General features: G+C 55.9%; 1 protein-coding gene across 6 annotated transcripts in view; it reads right to left on the bottom strand.

Annotated features, from left to right (window-relative positions):
* RIPK4 (receptor interacting serine/threonine kinase 4) overlaps positions 1 to 19,494 on the bottom strand; it is a 32,779-nt gene that overhangs the window by 8,272 nt on the left and 5,013 nt on the right. For 2 of the 6 annotated variants that reach the window (XM_047846962.1, XM_047846959.1), the window contains 3 exons: positions 9,619 to 9,910; positions 2,880 to 3,028; positions 1,164 to 1,213 (listed from right to left, as the gene is read on the bottom strand). In XM_047846962.1, the coding sequence (XP_047702918.1) occupies positions 1,164 to 1,213; positions 2,880 to 3,028; positions 9,619 to 9,876 (457 nt within the window). In that variant the 5' untranslated portion in view covers positions 9,877 to 9,910. Of the gene's footprint in view, positions 1 to 1,163; positions 1,214 to 2,879; positions 3,029 to 9,618; positions 9,911 to 10,598; positions 12,420 to 16,508; positions 18,160 to 18,181; positions 19,395 to 19,494 lie in introns of those variants that run through there. The other 4 variants (XM_047846961.1, XM_047846964.1, XM_047846960.1 and 1 more) reach the window with 4 other exon arrangements.

Genomic DNA, 19,494 nt, shown 5'->3' with positions numbered 1-19,494 from the left:
CACCTTTTGCTTCTCTGCCTTGAACTCCCCACGTCCCAGGCAGTAAAACACGCGGGCCCTGGCTCCCGACGTTTGTATCCCGTGCCCGCCTTGGGTGTCGTGTCTGTGGGACAGTCTGGGGTCAGAGCGGACACTGCCACACCAGCACGGATCCGGACCACGGCCTCCACGGAGGAGGAGGAGTCAGGGAGACAGATGGACAGACAACAGACACCAACCCGCCCCGGCTCCCAGACCCGGGGCCCCCACGTTGAGTCTGCTCTGCATTTTTGGATATTTTTGGTGAAACCACAAAACAGCGTGAATAACCCACGCGCCCGTGGAGGAAAATGACAGGCTGAAGAAGTGCTCGATTTTTCTAACAAGTCAAGGTATCGGCACCGGGAGGACAGACCCCAGAACAGCGGCTGCCTGAAGGGAAAGAAATGTCACAGCCCTCGAGTGGAAGGGAGGTGACCTGGTGCACACGTTTGTGCAAAATCCACTCAACTGTTCCGGAGACGGGTTGCACAGCAGTGTGAAGGTGCTTCCTGCCACTGAAGTGCACACTTAAAACTGGGTAAGATGGTAAGTTTTGTATGTATTTTACCATCTGTATATAAATCCAAAAACAGAATCAGCTGGAAATAAGTGCAGCTGGCAAATCCACAGAGAAAGCAAGCAGGTGGTTCTCGGGGGGCAGGGGGGATGGGCTGGATGGGCATGGGGTTTCCCTTTGCGGGGATGAGAACGTTCTGGTGCTATAGGCAGAACAGCAGCTAACGTACGATGCCACTGCATCATACACTTTAAACGGATGAAAGGATGGATTTTATGTCACGTGCATTACATCACACACACACACACACACACGAGCTGGCACCTAAATAAAGAAATCCCCTTCAGATTGCAACCTTTGCTGAAATGTGAATTATGCCGCAAGACTGCTTGTCTGCACGCAGAGAGGCCGCGGGGCTCCAGGAGGACACGCTGGGCAGCACAGAGCAGTGTCCCCGCTGCCACACAGGATGGCCCCACCAGCTCCGTGGCCCAGAGCAACCCCCGCACCACCCCCTGTGGGAACGCGGACCGCAGGCACAGCTCAAACAGGACCCCGGAGAGCGCCCTCCCGTGTCCCCGGACAGACAGAGGGATGCACTTTCCCCAAAGACAAGCCCACTCACCTGCGAACGGTTTCTTCTGTGTGAGCACACCCCAGATCACAATGGCAAAGCTGCAAGGAAAATCGGCCGGGTTAGTATCTGTGAGCAGGACCCTCAAACCAAGTCAAAAGCTCTCCCAACAGCAACTAGTTTGAGGAAGACCACTCCAGAGTCTTCAAAGAAAACAGAGAGAGAGAGAGAGAGACAGGGAGAGGGGGAGGGGGAAAGGAGAGGGGGAGGGGGAACGGAGAGGGGGAGGGGGAGGACACTAAGATATTTTCCATGGATGCTTTACACAGGCGCCCATACTGTGGAGCGCATCACGATGGCGGCTCGGATGTGACACCACAGACACAACCACACCAGCTGGGCTTCCAGCTCAGACAGCATGGCGGGACAGGGCGGGTGGGGACAGGGGGTGGCGGGGGGGGAGGGAGGGGAGGAAAAGGACCACCACTCCGGAACATCAGCTCGTGGGGAGAAGGGCCTGTGTCTGCCTAAGTCACCCCCATCTCGTGGCAGGTGCAGGGCACCAAGACGCCGACTCCGGCCCCGGGGGGGGGGGGGGGGGGCGGTGCGAGCGGTCTGCTCACTGAGACTTCGCAGAAGGCTGTGGGACAGTAGACGGAGAACATAGGGGGCGGTCCGGCTCACCGTCCTGGGCCCTTTTTTGGCTGTTGGAAAGTATATTTGCCCTCTCTATCTATCTATGTCGTATATATAGCTACTCTGAATATACCCCAAAAAGCACAACCTAACAAATTTTTTTTTTAATTTTTAAAAACTCTTAAACCTGCAGCTGCCACCCTGCACGGAGCTGAGAGCGGCTACTGACAGAGATGCGGGCATTCTCCTTTGAAAACGAACGCGAGTCTGCAAGTCCAAGGGCTGAAGCTCTCAACTCCAAAGTAAACACAGAACCTCATTCTCCCCAAACTCTACAAGCCGTGACTAGCCCCCGACGTGCCGTCCGCCAGCGGACGGACGGCTCAGAGCCCAGCTAGGCAGGCGCACAATGGTCACCGTGAAACCAGTCTGCCAGGACTCCGGATGCCGGTCACGTCAAAAAGGCACAGCTCAGGGCTCTGGGGCTTAGGGCCACAGTCACCACGCGTGAGACAAGAGCCACAGTGAGGGGCTTAGGCACACGCTCCCTCCTCTCTTCTCCTCCAACTGGTCTGAGTAAGACCTTCGCGATTTGGAAAAGGAAGGCGCCAACGACTGGGGGATTATTCTCAAGCACATAAACCCCACCGACGCTGGTTTGCGAACAGCCCCCGATGTGTCTGCATTCCTCTGTCACAGGTAAGTGACATGAGAAGCATAAGCCACTGGGCCAGAGGGAACTGGGTTCCAGGAGTGCAAATCCGCACACGTACAGACACACAGATCACTTCGAGCAGCAGGCTCCCCCAGCAGATGAGCTATAAAACCCCATGTTTCATAAAAACACCAGAGCATTTACAGTGTGGGGGCTGGCCACAGAACTGTCTCTAACTGGCACCAGCCGTGACGTTCTCCACCCTCGGCTCAGCACTCGCAGGGGACAAGGGTCTCTTGTACACCTGGGGTACGTGGACCGACAAACTACACACCCCAAGCCCTTTCACGTGGACTCGACCTCACGTCTGATGGCCTCTGGGAATCGAGGTGCAGAGCCCCCGCTTGGGCCCCCACGCACACCCGTCCCACGGCCGTTGCACACCTGCCCCCACCTGTTGTACACCTGTCACACACCTGTACACGTCGTGCTTGGTGTCGAAGAGCCGGCTCTTCTCCCGGATGCGCTCTGGAGGGAGGTAGGCGATGGTGCCGAACAGGCCGTCCATGCTGAGGTCATGGGAGTGGGACAGCCCGTTGCACTTGGCCAGCCCAAAATCGGAAATCTGTAACACAGCAGTCAGACGAGGCTCAGTGGGCTTTGCTGGGGCCTCGCCGAGGGAGGCAAGAGGCTCTATCCCCACCTCTGTGGGGACGTGTGGCACAGTTCCCCGATGTGGCCGTGCAGGCACGGTGGGGAATCCACACCCAAGAGCCACGTCCTGTGCTCCTCCGGGGAGGACAGGAAGGCACGGCCGGCTTGGGAGAAACAAGCCCCAGCTGTTAGGGGCTTGACGGACAGGGACCAGATTCCGCTCTAAGGAAGGGATTCACTGGGAGACTGAACTCAGGCACGTTTACCATCTTCGACAGCATCACGTCTGCCCCTGGGGACGGCCCAAGTCGGCCTAGAGGGGAAAGCGACTCTCAGAGTTGTCAGGTTTTCAGGTAACACACGAAAAGCAAGGCCTGGCCCTAAGGCCATCGGCTGTGCAAGGGCCCTGCTGGGGAGGCGGGCAGGATGCAGTCTGTTCCTTAAAGGGAAATGTGCCGTCAGAAGCCCTTTAAAATTTGTTTTTGTTGTTGTTAACGTTTATTTACTTTTGAGAGAGAGAGAGAGCATGAGCAGGGGAGGGGCAGAGAGAGAGGGAGACACAGAATCCGAAGCAGGCTCCAGGCTCTGAGCTGTCAGCACAGAGCTTGATGTGGGGCTCGAACCCATGAACCGTGAGATCATGACCTGAGCCGACGTCGGCCGCTTAACCGACTGAGCCATCCAGGCACCCCAAAAAGAATGTTTTAATGTTTATTTATTTTTGAGAGAGAGCTAGACAGTGTGCGAGTGGGTGAGGGGCAGAGAGAGAGGGAGACACAGACTCTGAGCTGTCAGCACAGAGCTTGATGCGGGGCTCGAACCCATGAACCGTGAGATCATGACCTGAGCCGACGTCGGCCGCTTAACCGACTGAGCCATCCAGGCACCCCAAAAAGAATGTTTTAATGTTTATTTATTTTTGAGAGAGAGCTAGACAGTGTGCGAGTGGGTGAGGGGCAGAGAGAGAGGGAGACACAGACTCTGAGCTGTCAGCACAGAGCCCGATGCGGGGCTCAAACCCACGAGCTGTGAGGTCATGACCTGAGCCGAATGCTTCCCCAGGCATCCCCACATGCCCTTTAAAGCAAACAAAACGCACACCACACAGCCTCGAGGGGGCATTCTGCCCTCTGCCTGGACCTGGAACAATTTGTGATCAATAGGTTCTCAGTGGCTCCTTCGCCAAATGCAAGGCCCCCAAATAAAAGGTGTGATACGGGGCGCCTGGGTGGCTCAGTTGGTGGAGCGTCCGACTTCAGCTCAGGTCAGGATCTCACAATTCATGGGTTCGAGCCCGCGTCGGGCTCTGCACTGACGGCTTGGAGCCTGGAGCCTGCTTCCGATTCTGGGTCTCCCTGTCTCTGTGCCCCTCCCCTGCTCACACTCTTTCTTAACTTCAAAAATAAATAAACATTGAACATTTTTTAGAAATATTTTTTAGGGGCGCCTGGGTGGCTAGTCACTTGAGCGTCCGACTTTGGCTCAGGTCGTGACCTTGTGGTCCATGAGTTTGAGCCCCACGTCGGGCTCTGTGCTGACAGCTCGGAGCCTGGAGCCTGCTTCCGATTCTGGGTCTCCCTCTCTCTCCGCCCCTCCCCCGCTCATGCTCTGTCTCTGTCAAAAATAAACAAACATTAAAAAAAGATTTTAAAAAAAGTAAAAGGTGTGATACACCTGCGGGGAGCCCACCCACCTGAGGGCACACCTGGACCACCGCTGTGCAGGCCCCACACCTCCACCCCCTTTTCTCCTTAGGGCAAAGGTGTCTGGAAAGCTCACGGGACCCCACAGTGAGGGCGACAACACCATTGCACACTCCCTGTGGGGCGCCAGCCTCCCCCAGCTCCTGTGTAAGTCAGAGCCCTTGGAAGCTGGCGGGAGCGAGGTGTGCGTGGGATCAGGTCACACTGACTGGCATAAAGGGACTCGGGATCCACGAGGAAAACTGCCTCTTTGTATCCCCCTTCGAGGCTTAGGAGTGAATCTGAAGCCTTCTAATGACCTTCAGAGCCCCTCTTCAAACGCACCCGTGGAGTGACAGGAAACGGGGCTCGGTCAGGCTTCACTGCTGGGCTCACCGTGCCCTCGGGGTGAGCCCACAGCCCGGTGTCATCACCGAACACAGGGAGAATTTACGAGTGGTGACCCGGTCCTTCAAGGGATCTCTGGCCCCGCCGGCAGGTAGCTGGTGGAGAAAACCCTGCAGGACTGGGCCCAGCCCTCTGTTCCCGTGATGAGGACGGCGTGGGGCCACGCGAGCAGGGCCAGCCGGGGCATTTCTGGGCGCCTGGCTGCTGGCTGTCATTGTCTCGCCTTCAAGAAACCCCCCCAGCCATCACCTCGCCCGGAGACCCACAAAGCAGCTCAGGGCCAACACAGGGCCACACGTGGCAATCTCGAACAAGTCGGTGAGAGCAAATGTTTCAGTTCAAACTCTCAGCTGCTTCGACCTTTTAATCTCAGAAACGGAGCCCGACTGGGGTGCAAGGGTCTCACCCCGTGCCCCCTACCCCGCTCACAGATTTGTTTGTTTCTGCTGTTTGCAGGGAGAGCCAGCCACTTCAAAATATCCGTGGTTCAAGAAAATAAGCATAAATTGGACATAAAAACAATGGCATCAAAATGCACATCAGAAATCATAAGTCTCTGATGGCCGCTGACCCTCCCCCCGTCCCGGGTTCTCCCCCCCAACCCTCTCCCACCCTCAGGGCCCTGGCAATCCCAGGGTACGCAGAGTATACAGCAAACGCCCTACAAGTTGCTCATACATCTTCACATTCGGCATCGGTCTCAGGGCCGCTCGGAGCTCAGTGCTCACAGGCACCCACAGGTGCCCCGGGGACATGGGCCCTTCTCCTTCCAGGCCCAGCTGGACGAGACCATAGAAGGGCATGATCAGGGCTGTGCTGGCTAGAGAGACAGGCCGTTCAGACCACAGGAGAACAGGACCCTCAGGGTCCTTCTGGATGTGGTCTGGGCAAACTGGACCAGAAGTAGCCTGAGATTTTAAACTGAGCTATTTCAGCAGGCACCCAGCTGGCTCAGTCAGTGGAACATGCAATTCTTGATCTCAGGGTTGTGAGTTCAAGCCCCACATTGGGTATGGAGACTATTAAAAATATATATATATGGGGCACCTGGGTGGCTCAGTCGGTTGAGCATCATGGTCATGACCTTACGGTCTGTGGGTTCAAGCCCCGCGTTGGGCTCTGTGCTGATGGCTCAGAGCCTGGAGCCTGCTTCAGATTCTATGTCTCCCTCTCTCTCTGCCCCTCCCCCGCTCATGCTCTGTCTCTCTCTGTCAAAAATAAATAAACATTTAAAAAAAGTTTTTTAAATACATCAACAATAAACTAAGCTATTTCATTTTCAACGTGAAATGGGTTCACTCCATTGGCATTTAGTTACTATTAACCTCAGCATTAATTTAACATTAAGTCTCTTTAACACACTTTGCAAAGTAGGCAGTTGCTGTGAAACCTTCAGCTCCAATCATCCTTTCCGTGTCTGGAGGGGCACAAGGGGAGTGGCCAAGCTCACAACTTATGATCTCATCTCAAGATTCCAGATTAAAGTTTTATGGCTTCAAATAATCGCAGACTGAAAAGTGTGCAGAAAGCCGGCGGCCAATCACTGCAGAGCTCCTGGCCGACTGGAAAGCTCCAACAGCACCCTCCACGCTGCATTTCTGGGAATGAAGAAATGTGCTACGTAAATATGTCATCTGTTTGTCTGGGGCTGAGTGTGGTCACAGAAACGCAGCTCCACCTGGGCCTTGCAGGGAGCTGCGGAAGGGGCCGGTCTGTGCAGAGGCCCAGAGCCCCGCCCGGAAGTGACAACATCAGCCTGCAGCGTCAGCGAGGCGGGTCCTAAGGTTTCCATCAGCTCCCTCCCGGGTCGCCCCAGGCTCCTTAGGGCCCACTCAGCTCTTCAAGGAATCTTCACCATTTACTACAACCTCCGCGAGCAGCAGGGCTCCCGAGTCAGGTGTTCACAAGGAGAGGGAGAGAAGAGCGTTCAAGTGGAGGGAGCTCAGAGCCAAAGCAGAAGTGACCGACCGACCAGGAAGGCAGGCCCCCAGCGTGTCACAGAGAGGACGGCACTCCTTTTCCCACTGAGCCAGTATCGAGCGTCTACTGTGGACCCGGCACCGGAGACGCTCCCTGGACGGAAGCCACCATCCACGGTGTGCAAAAAATGACTCTACGGCCGCGGAACACCAACCCCGACGGCCCCAACCCCCACCGAGCATGTCCACGGGCCAGGCACTGAGCCATCAGCACTCCGTCCCCCTTGACCGCTCACGGCGACACGGAGGTGTGACCCCCACCCACCAGGTGACAGAGCTGGGGGCGGGGGCCGTGCCCGCAAGGAGGGCACTTAGAAGTGCCACTTGCTCCCCTAAGGGACACTCACATGCCCCCAGCATCCCACATGACCTGCTGAAGAGCGGAGGGGAGAGCGGAAAGCAAGCAGTGGAGATAAAAGCCAGCCAGGCCAAGCACCAGCCCGACCCTGCAGGCGTCTCAGGGACACAGCCGCGCACACACCTGTCTGCGTGCCCCGCGCGCACCCAACAGCGGCCTCTCTAAGACAAGCACCTTCCCGGCAGCCTCCGTCACGACAGCATTTCAGAACCCCTACCCTGATCTAACTTGGCCTCCTGCTTCCCCTCCCCCTACAAAACCTAGAATTTTCCATGACTCTTCTGCCTGTGCCCCCCTCCCCGACTCCTGATAGCAGCAAAGGCTGATGCTCTCTGAAGACCCAGTCTCTCCCAGTAACACCCCCCCCCCCCCCCCCCCGCCAGCCGGAGTTCTGGAAGGAACTCCTCCTCCAGCCCACAAGCTGCCTGTGGGACACCTACTGCCAGGACACCTATTCCGCCCTCGTGTGATGCCCACGGGCCGCAGGCTGTGTACCTCTCATATGCAGCAGCAGGCTGGGAGGGACAGGAGGATTCCAGAGACCGCTGAACCTGACCGTGGCCTCAGCTGGATGACCAGAGCCCGGGAGACCCTGGTTATGGGCCTCAGCCTGGCAGGTGGCCAGGACACCGTCCAGAGTACCTCCTGCCAGCGAGGTCCCTGGCACACGACAGAGGTCTGTCGTTGCTTCCTCTTTCTCGTGTATATTCGAGCCCGAGATCAAAAGCTTCATTCTTGGGGCGCCTGGGTGGTTCGGCAGTCGGGTAAGCATCCGTCCCTCGGTCTCAGCTCAGGTCATGATCTCACGGTTCGTGGGTTTGAGCCCCACGTCAGGCTCTGTGCTGGCAGGTGCGGGGAGCCTGCTTGGGATTCTCTCTCCCTCCGTCTCTGCCCCTCCCCCACTTGCACTCTCTCTCAAAATAAACAAACTTTAAAAAGAAAAGAAAAGAAAAAAGTCTTCATCCTTCGCTTGGTGCCCACAGGAGCGCCCTCCTTGATAAACCCTGGAATGTCAGTGGGGGCAGAGGCTCCACACCGGAAGCCAGTGCGCCAGCCGGAAAGAAACTTGGCTCTGGCAAAGACAGAACCCCCGTGGCACCCATTCGAACCAGGAGAGCTCGTCCATCTGGCGGCGACAATCTCATTTTGGAGTGACTCCTAATCAAGGGACAGTCTGCAGTCACTGTCCAACACGGACATGAGTCTCCCCATCGGCCTCAGGCTGGCCAGGTGCGCCGCAAAGGTGGGGTGCCTGTGCCCCCTGGTCCCACCTCTCCTTCCAGGCAGAGCCCACGGGCATGGCTGGACTGAACTCAGGTCCCTCCTACCCCTCGGACCAGCAAGGGAGGGGCTCCTGCAAGCTCCCTGTGACCAGCCGGGAGAGCGTACAGGGGAGTCCCTTCCCGGTCCCCGCAGGGCCCAGGAAAGGGTTCAGGCCACCGCTCGCGGGTCCTTCTCACTCGCTCACAAGCCGGGCACAGGGAAGGGAGGCGGCAAGTGCATTCTGCGGGCCAGCACACGACCCCGGGCCTCCTGAGCCACGCAGGGAAGGCCCGTGGCCTGCGTCCCCCTGGTGGCAACGACAGAGCCCAGGACAGAGGAGGGGCAAAGAAATACAAACCGGACAGCGTTACTAACTGCAGGCCCAGGTGGCTGGTACCTGGTATTTAGTTCCACCGTTCCTCGTACTTCTCCGTGTTTTATAAACTTACCCAAAAAGAGAAATAATGATAGCAGACCCCAGGGGCCTCACACGACGAGAAGGGAACGAGCCCCTCCGGAGCCTCGTTCCAGGGAGCGCCCCACGCCGCCCCACCGCCATCCCTGAGACCACAGATGGGGGGTGCAGCGGTCTCCCCCCCGGTCGGATCCCTAACCGGCCTTCACGAGACGCCCAGTGAGACCAGAAGCCACAAACCCATAAGCTCTTTTCTTCCAGAGCGCTCAGAATTTAGGCCCATGCTCCAGGATCCGCGGGGGTGGGGGTAACCGTGTGCGTAAGGGTCCATTTTCCAGCTACACGCTTCGTGGAGACTGGGGGTGCTGAGTCCTTATGTCCTCCCCCGGCCCCACTCAGAGCCTTCCCCGCCCTCCGGCCGCCTGGGCCCCGCACGCGGAGCCGGGCGGGTCCTACCTTGACGTGGTAGTGGGCGTCCAGCAAGATGTTTGCGGGCTTGAGGTCCAGGTGGAGGAGAGGCGGGGACATGCAGTGGAGGAAGTTCATGCCCACGGCCGTCTCGTGGACGATACGGAAGCGCAGGTCCCACGGCAACGGCTCGGAGGCCAGCAGCTTCTCCAGCGAGCCGGTCTCCATGTACTCCATGACCAGGCCGGCGGGCTCGCGGCATATGCCGTACACGGGCAGGATGTAGCGGAACTTAGCCATCTCCATCTTCTTGGCTTCTTCCAGAAGCTCCACGCGCTCCCTGGAAAAGTTGGCAGACGTGAGACGTGGGAGGCGCTCGCCCAGGCCCCGACACATGGCGCCAGGTCCGCGGGCCGAGCGGGTGACCCGGGCGCACAGGGCTCCCCGCGATGCCGCAGAACCACACTCGGGACGTCCCGGGGCCATCGGCCCGACGGCCACTCAAACGCTTCTGTGCATCGCGGGTCACCTTACGCGAGGAGGACGGCCATCCCAATTAGCATCTGGGAACGCGCAGTCAGCACCACAGGGCCACCGAGCCAGGGGGGCCGATGCTGCCACCCCTCCTCCTGGGCTGAGGGGACACACGATGCCATGTGACTGAAGCCGCAACAAAGTATCTGTCCAAAGAACCCAACTCATCTAGTTCAACACGTAGCCCGCCCGTGGGCCCTCCTTCAGGCCCCACACTGGTGATTGTGGGGCATCAGCCGGTGAAGCCAGGTCTGCAGCTGCAGCCTGAGAGCCCCCTTTATTCCAACCACGTTTTCAGTCGTGGTAAAGACACATAAGTCATATTTTCACCATTCCCAAGGGTACAGTTCACAGGTGTCACGTGCACACACGCCCAACACCCAAGCCTCGTCCGTCGTCCCAGCAGACACCCTGTAGCTTTCCACAGGAACCCCTTCCTCCTGGCCCCGCCCACCCCTCGTCCACTTCCTGTCTCCGTGAACCACTCCACGCACCTGACCTAAGCGGAATCACACAGGATTTGTCCTTCTGCGCCTGGCTTCCTTCGCTCAGCACCTCAGCGTAATGTGATCGTGGTTCAGCTGTGTTGTGGCAGATGTCAAGACCTCACCTCTTTTCACGGCTGTGTGACGCTCCATTGCATGAACACGTTTTAGGTATCCAGTCGCCCGCTGATGGGCGCTTGGGCTGCCCTGAATAACGCTGTGTGTCTGTGTGCACAGGTGCACAAACACCCGCTCGCTTTCAGCATTCTGGGCTACACACACACCCAGGAACAGGGTGACTCGGGCCATGTGATAATCCGATGTCTAACCTTTTCAGAAACCACCAACCACCGCGCACAGCCTGCCCCCGGTTCTGTAAAGAACTTTCTGGAAGACGGTCTCACCCGTTCACGCCACGTGGGCTGTGGCCACTTTCCCGCTCAAGGCAGAGACCAGCAGTCTGCAGACCTCGACCCGTTTACTCCCTGGCCCTCCATGGAAAGTGCACCAACCCCGGGCCTAAGGTCACTTCCGGGTGCAGCCCACGGACTCAGATTAGAATCCCCGTATCCTGCTCTGTGTTAGCCTCATGGGGCAGAAGTCCCAGAGCGCATTCAGGAAAAGGGGCTGAATCGCATAAGGACAGGGCTCGGCCATGCGCCATCTAGGTCGGCGGCTGTTAGAACTCGCCACGGCAGAAAGCAACCCGAAAACTGGTTGAGCTGGGCTCCGTTCCCACGTGGACACCAGGTGCCCCGACGGGATCTCAGCCCCTCTGACTCCCCATCCGGCCCCCGCATTTGGGAGTCTCATGTGAGCATATGGCAAGAAGCTGTACAGTGGGTGTCTCAGGGGGAGAACCCCTGAGGGTAGACCAGTGATTCTCATGGAGGGACAGCTTTGCCCGCCGGGGACACCGAGCGCCGCCGGGGACACCCAGCGCCGCCTGGGACATTTTGGGTGTCACAACTCGGGGCTACGGCCGGCATCCAGTGGGTGGAGGCCAGGGATGCTGCTTAACAACCCACAATGCATAAGACAGCTCCCAAGACCAAGAATTACCCAGCTCCTATGCAAACAGTGCCAAGCCCAAGAACCCGGCATGTAGACAAAGCCAAGTGCATCTCGGCCAAATTTAAACTAAACCACTACACTCTGGAATTGCCCGCTATGTACTCTCAGCATTTATTTTAATTTTCATCTGTTTCTGTGGTCAACTAATATTCAACAAGGGAGCCACGAACACCTAATAAGGAAAGGCTGGTCTTCCCGACAAATGGCGCCTGGAAAACTGGAGAAACACACGCAGGATGATGAAATTGGGACCCTACTTCACAACACACACAAAAATTAACTCAAAATGGATCAAAGTCTTAAAAATAAGACCTGATACCATAAAACTAGAAGAAAGCATTGGAAAAAGCTCATTAATACCCATCTTGGCAATGACCTTTTGGACACGACACCTAAAGCACAAACAGCAGAAGCAAAAATCAGCAAATGGAACTCCATCAAACCCAAAAGCTTCTGCACAGCAAGGGAAACAGGGAACAAAATGAAAAGGCAGCCTACAAAATGGGAGAAAAATTTTGCAAACCACACACTGCATAAGACGTTAACATCCGAAATAGATAACAATTACGACTTAATTAAAGAAGAAAAAAATCGGATTTAAAAACGGGCAAAGAACTAAACAGACATTTGTCCAAAGAGGACGTCACAATGGCCAACAGGCACGTGAGAAGATCCTGAATATCACTAACCATCAGGGAAACGTGAACCAAAACCACAAAGACGCATCAGCTCGCATCTGTCAGAAGGTGGGGGGGGGGAGGCGGGGGAGGGAGGAGGCGGGGGAGGGGGGAGGGGGGAGGCGGGGCAGGGAAACCTGCACTCTTGGCAGGAACGTAAACTGATTCAACCGCTACAGACAACAGAACGAAAGATCCTCAAGAAAGTTAAAGCAAAACTACGATACAATGCAGTAATTCTGCTTCTGGGGATATACCCAAAGGCAGTGAGAACAAGACTTCTGCAAGATCTCTGCACACCCATGTTTATCGCGACAGCCAAGCTGTGGAAACAACCCCAATCAATGCCCATCAACGGATGAATGGATTAAAAGAAAAAAAAAAACAAGGTGTGGCACATATACATAACGGACTATTATTCAGCCATGAGAAAGGAGGATATCCATGGGGCACCTGGGTGGCTCAGTTGGTTGAGCGTCCAACTCTTGATTTCAGCGCAGGTCATGATCTCATGGTTCGGGAGATCGAGCCCTGCATCGGGCTCTGCACTGTCAGTGTGGCGTCTACTTGGGATTCTCTCTCCCTGCCCCTCTCCCATGCACTCTCGCCCTCTCTCAAAATAAATAAAACATTAAAAAAAAAAAAAAAGGATATCCTGCCATTTGCAACAACTAGATAGACCTTGAGCCCATCATGCTAAGCAAGATACGCCAGAGAACATACTGATACCACCTATATGTGGAATCTAGAAAAGAGAAGAAATGGTGGTTACCAGGGGCAAGACGGTGGGCAGATAAGACTGATGGCGTTTAAAGGTATAAACTTGTAACAAGGGCTAAATGGCCATAAACATACAGTTTATTCAACATACACAATAAGTATGTAATATGATAAATATGACTTCAGTGGCAACCATATTACAATACACACACACACACACACACACACACACGCCAAAGTAACACAGTATTCACCTTAAATTTACGCAATGTTATGCATCAAATTTATCCAGTAAAAAAATATTTAATCTGGGGCGCCTGGGTGGCGCAGTCGGTTAGGGGTCCGACTTCAGCGAGGTCACGATCTCGCGGTCCGTGAGTTCGAGCCCCGCGTCGGGCTCTGGGCTGATGGCTCAGAGCCTGGAGCCTGTTTCTGATTCTGTGTCTCCCTCTCTCTCTGCCCCTCCCCCGTTCATGCTCTGTCTCTCTCTGTCCCAAAAATAAATAAACGTTGAAAAAAAAATTAAAAAAAAAAATATTTAATCTGAAAAAACAAAAAAGTTCATCTGTTTTCCCTGCAGAACAGGTGCCAGGTGCCAGGCATGTGTTGGAGAACACGCTTTCTAATAAACTCCTGAAGGAAAAGTCTAGAATCACATGCCAGACATGCCCTACTGCAGCCGGGAACCGAGCAGACCCAGCATCTGCATACCACCAATGCAGGCTGGGGTGGCCTCAGGGACTCCCCCTGAAATGCCGGTTCCGGCACAAGCAGCCCTGCCCGTAACCCACCAGAAGGGCTCTTCTGGAGCCTGGATGCACCCGCTCCTGACCTCCCCGCCCACACCTGCTCCCATTTGCTAGTCTGATGCAGAGTTCCACCACTGTACCCACCAAACAAATTCATTTCTTACTCCTTTGACCTCCTCTCTGAGACTACATGCTGCCAGGCTTCCCATATGTGTGTGAAAACATTTGCCAGGGAGGAAAGCCCGCCGGCAAGGAGGAGCCAGGATTACAGGTCATCGGAGGCTGCAGCAACCCAAGCTCTGCCTGCGTTGAGCACCTGTGCCTAAGGTGGTCGCCCCAGCTCCAGGCAGAGAGAGAGAACGGGGCAGACACAGGGCACATTTTGGAGGAGAATCAATGAGACTTGACGACTGATGGGTATGGAGGAGAGAGAGGTAGCAAGGGCACCCCCCCACCCCGATCTCTACCAGGAGTCACCGGGCAGCTCCTCTTCTCTGCGAGGGGAAGCATCCCAGAGAAGGGAGAGAAGTCGGTGTTGGGCACACTCGTGGAGGCAAAGAATCCCACTGGCCTTCGGAACAAGTGGACCACATCAGGACACATCAGGATTGAAGTATTAGACCACTACGACACAGAACTGAGTTCAGCACAGCTTGCTTGCTTAGCTCTCTGGTTAAACGGCCAATTAATGGAAAGCACAGCACCCACAAGAGCGCAGTGCTGCGTGTGGGGGTCCCTGGGCCGGGCTGAGAGTGGCTCCGTTCCCTCTGGGTCCGGGCTCGGCTGGCTCTGGCCACACAGAGGCAGACCCCCCGCCCTGTGCCTGGTCTCCACGGGTGTCTAAACGCAGGAAAGGCTAGATGTCAGCAGCAAGCATCGTTAGAAAGCCCGTCATCTAAAGAGAGAGAAAACGGCATCCCTGGGCCCATCTCTTCCGTCCTCCTCCCGGAAGACCTGCTTATTACACTGAACCAGGACAACTACCACTCCTAACATGACTTAGTACCAGGGGCTACCTCTCCTTCCTATTTTGCTAAGAATCACGGTTATAGGGGACGCCTGGGTGGCTCAGTCGGTTGAGCGTCCGACTTCGGCTCAGGTCACGACCTCACAGTTTGGGGGTTCGAGCCCCGCGTCGGGCTCTGTGCTGACAGCTCGGAGCCTGGAGCCCGCTTCGGATTCTGTGCCTCCTTCTCTCTCTGCCCCTCCCCGGCTCACACCCTGTCTCTCTCTCTCTCTCTCTCTCAAAAATAAATAAAACATACAAAAAAAATTAAAATAAATGTGCTCATATTGGGGGGAAAAAAAGAGTCAGTGTTTTAACTTGTCTGTTCCTGTTGCTTTTTTCTTTTAAAGTGGCTGCCTGGCCACCCCTCCCTGACCCATGTGTGTCCTTGGGTGCCACTGTGCCCACATGGCACTGGCCTGCGTCCTGCCCTCCCCCCAACCCCTCCCCCCAACCCCGGGGATGAATAGAGACCCTCCCCCGCCCCTTGCAGTGTGAACCCGCGTGAGGCTGCCCTCCTGGCCTGCAGGTTTTGAGGAGCCGATCGATGGCTCAGGTATTTACAGGCTGGACAGTAACCAGGGTCATCTTCGGGCTGGAGACACCCTCCATCTGGGTGGAGATGAGCCTCCGCCCAAGCCTGACTGATAACAAACGTATTCTGGGAACAAAGTCAATTACATCAAGGCCGAACTTCTCATTAAATGCAGGCTCTGAGCTACCCTGCAAATAAAGCATTTTCTTCCATTTGCCCAAAGGGCATAATACATAAAGCAGGGTGACTTCTGATTGTCGGGCTCATTAGCGCCTTAAGAGCCTCGCTGGCAGATCAGTCACTCTCGCTCCCCGCTCCCCACCCCCCTCCGCCCAGGCGGCTGCCCCAGTTCAGCAAGTTCACTGCTCCCCCTGCCCCAGGCCCTTTCCACTGTACGAGGCACCAAGCACCTCAGTTTAAAAAATCAAAAAGGGCCCCGCGGTGCTGGTTTGCTCCCAAATGCTGATCACAGCTTGAATGTTCTAAGAACCCTCTTTGGAAGAATGTCAAGCAGGACAACTGACCACACATGTAAGGGCCTCTCACCAAGGAAAACCAGGCAGTGTCCAAGGACAAGTGTTTTTCTGACAACTCTATCAGAATGCCTTGGAGCAGAGAGGATCCCACCCGTCACCACGCCTCCCTGGGGCAAGGAAGGGGGGTGGTCCCAGGACAGCATCGGGGAGGTCTCAGGGGACAAGGAGACCCTTCACACAGGCCTGGGGAGCAGGGTTCCCCAGGGCCCCCCAAGCGCTAGCACTGATTTTGTTGAGAAGGCTCTGCACCATTTTGCACCCCGTTCCCTCCCTGGTAATCCAAATCCAAATGTCCCCAACCTCTTGGCTTTCCCTTAATTGCTCCAGGGACAACCCCCCCCCCCCCCCCCACCTACGCCCCAGCAAGAGCCACAGACTTAGGGAAGCTACACCCCCAGCCCAGGTGGATAACCCGGGTGGTATCTGCAATTCAATGAGCCTGAAATAAGCCTTAGTAGGGAGCCCGGGTCAGGACTGAAACATGCCCCTCAAACCCCCCCCCCCCACTGTTTTTCGTTTGTTTGTTTTGTTTTGTCAACAGCAATTATTTATTTTAAATATACTTTCCCTCCAAGCAGTGTTTCTGGCTCATGTTGGTGACAACACAGAAGAAACTACTGACCCAGTACGGTGAGCACTATCACCACTAGGGGACCTGAGGGTCCCCGGTGCGGTTGGCGCCAGAGCCATGGAACTTCAGGCTCCGTCTCCGTCCGGGTCCACACCATCAATCCCGTTTCTTCGCTGTTAGGAGCAGAGTTCGAGGCCACCTGGATCCACAGACATCAGTCTTAGCGCAACCTAAACACTGTGACGTGCTACCTGCAATCAGGCAAATTCGGCAGGACTGGTGTCACATTTCTCTCCTGTGATCGTTTCGAAACAGGCTCCTTTTCTTCACCATTTGGGGAAAGGTTATTAATTCCGTTTCCGGGCAGGAATGCACAAAGCACCCCCACCCCCAGGACCTCCTCCTAGTCCGAGACGGAAAAACCTCTGGACGATCACAGGACTAAGCTAGGGGTCAATTTGTCCAATACTTTCTCAATAGCACTTAGATTAACCCAGTTTTGGGTTTTTTTTTTTCTTCAGTTAGGACAGGTCTCAGCATATCTTCCCCACCCCAGGGAGGGCATCGGGGTAGGGGAAAATATCAGAAATATCATCAGACAGACCATTTCTAAAAGACAGTTTCTAAGAAGCGAGAGGCTCCCCCCTCCCCTCAGAAATTCCAAAGATGGGCCGATGGTGAGGGAGGGACGAGGCTTCCCTTTCCGGAAGCACTGGCGGTGGAAAAGGGGAAAGTAGAAAGTAGGGGACGAGAGGGTGGCGGTCTCTGGACGTCAGGGGAGTAACACACCGTGGGAGGAAAGAAGGGGGGACCAGCCCCGAAGAGCTCCTGAGAGGGAACCAGCTTTGGGGAAGGCAGCAGGAAACATGGTTTAATCCTCGGTTAGCGGATGCCTCCAGGCCAGGCCTACTCGAGCACCAAGCCGGGGATGCTCCCAGGGAGCCTCCGAGGGTTCCCACACTGCTATTTTTAAAACTGACAAGAAGCGGGCTTGTCAGATCGTCAGCTCTGCCGTTGCAGACTGGGGGTTTGCTCGGGCTCGTCCGGACTAGCCAGTGCGGATGGCGCCTTCGCTGCGGCCGGCGCCCAGGCCAGGCACTCTGTTATTCAGGGCTTCCTCTTAGCCCAAGGGAGGGGCGGGAGGCTGGAGGACCGGGGCCTCTGGGGTCACTTGTGCTCTCTACACGGTAACCTGCCCAGCCCTAGACCCCACCCTAGCGCTCACGATCCCCCTGATCAGGGTTAGCCAGGGAGGCCACGTGTCTCCCCCAAGCCACCAGCCATGCCCATAAGGAGTGGGAAACGCTGATCAGTAGGGTGTCACTTGTGAAATCCCAAGAAGGTCCCCTTGGAAGCTCCTATGGCAGGTGCTTCAGTGGCCCCTGACTCCCCCCCCACCCCTTCCTCAAGGTGGCCCCTGACCTTCCCTGCACAGAACTCTGTGCTTACAGGCTTGAGGCAGCCTGCTGCTCCCAGGAGCCTGGGGCACCTTCTGGGGGGGGGGGGGGGGGGGCGTGGATAAAGTCTGCGGCCAGGGCAGCAGTAGGGCTGGAGGCTTCACCCAGAACCCCAAGAAAACCCTGTTCCCCACTCCACTTCAGGGAACACATTGCGGGGTGGGGATGGGGGGCAGCACAACCACCATTTCAAAGTCGAGATGAGACTGTGCAAGGCACCCAGCCCCTCCTGCACGACACAACCCCACCCCCACCCCACCCCCGAACCTGGAGCTGAATTCAGTCAATCATTAACTTCTGGCTTCACACACAAAGAGCAGGGGGTTAACCATCTTCTCAAGCAGAGAAATCAGCCACTGCTGCAAATACAGAACCCCGGCCTGCCCTACCCGGCCGGCAAAGTGCGAGAGGCGACTCTCTTCCTGTTGGGCGATGCTGACCTCCACGGGGCCGCCCGCTAACATGCCACCACCTGCCTGGCTCGGGCAGGGCAGGAAAGGCTTCCAGTTAAAGGACAAAACACTTTTCAACCAGGCTATGCAATATCCTAAGTGATCCGCGTCAAGTAGAGAAACCCTACCTCCCTCCTCCTGGGCCACCCAAGAAAGAAGGGCCTGGTGGCTGGAAATAACAGATTCTGAGGGTGCCGGCTGGTGAGTCAGCCTGGGTGCATCCTTGGTTACTTTGTTTGCTCCTCCAAGAAACCCGTGTGAAAAACGTTGCTGGTGAATAAAACTCGCTTTGACCAGAAGACTCCGTCGGACCAAGGTCCCCAGAGCATAAACATGTCGCTATGGCGAGGGTCTTGCCTTTCATGATCTGACCACTGGCTGGTATTCAACGCGGGTCGGATTTCATCAAAATAACCACAGCGCCCCTCCCTCCCGGCCTGAGAAGTTCCCAGGATCCACGGCATAGAGGGGGAGGGACGGCTGGCACAGCCCCTCACCTCTGTGATGTTTCTATGACACTTGTCACCACTCTACTGCCAGTTTCCAAGTAACACTGCATTTGAGGCTCACGGCAAGAGGTCACCCAGAGCTCTCCTGCCTAATCTCCTAGGCCAGGATGAAAATACGAGGCCAGCGAATGCGCGGGGCCTAGTACCTCACGCTACAGCAGAAAACACTGCAATCCGTTTACCTTAGTCCTGGGGACTCAAACAGCCCGGGGGAGGGGACGTCACCACCATCCCACCAGCAAGAAGCTGGGGTTTGGAGGCCCCATCGCTCAATCAGCCGAGGATTCAAACCCAGGCGCTGGAGACTGCAAAGGCTATGAGAGGTTTCACAGGAGCTGTTTTCCTTTGTGTGTTCGGTAGGGACTCCCTAAGGGGGATCTCCAAACGGAATACAAACCCAACTTCCTCCTAGAAGGCACACTTTCACCACATAATTTAAGTCTGGTCCACTGAAGTTTACGTATCAACTAAGTTTACATATCAACTACTACAATGCAAACGTAAAAGGCGGCATTAAAACCAGAACTGCTTCTCAAGACCCTCTCCCCCCCACCCCCCCTCCAACTCCACCCCCTTCCCCCCAAATTAAGCACAGACTACAATCCACCGGCCCTGTTTC

The sequence above is a fragment of the Prionailurus viverrinus genome, unplaced genomic scaffold (genome assembly GCF_022837055.1).
Source record: "Prionailurus viverrinus isolate Anna unplaced genomic scaffold, UM_Priviv_1.0 scaffold_42, whole genome shotgun sequence".
NCBI classification, from domain to species: Eukaryota; Metazoa; Chordata; class Mammalia; order Carnivora; family Felidae; genus Prionailurus; species Prionailurus viverrinus.
This window is presented reverse-complemented; position numbering and strand designations above follow the sequence as displayed.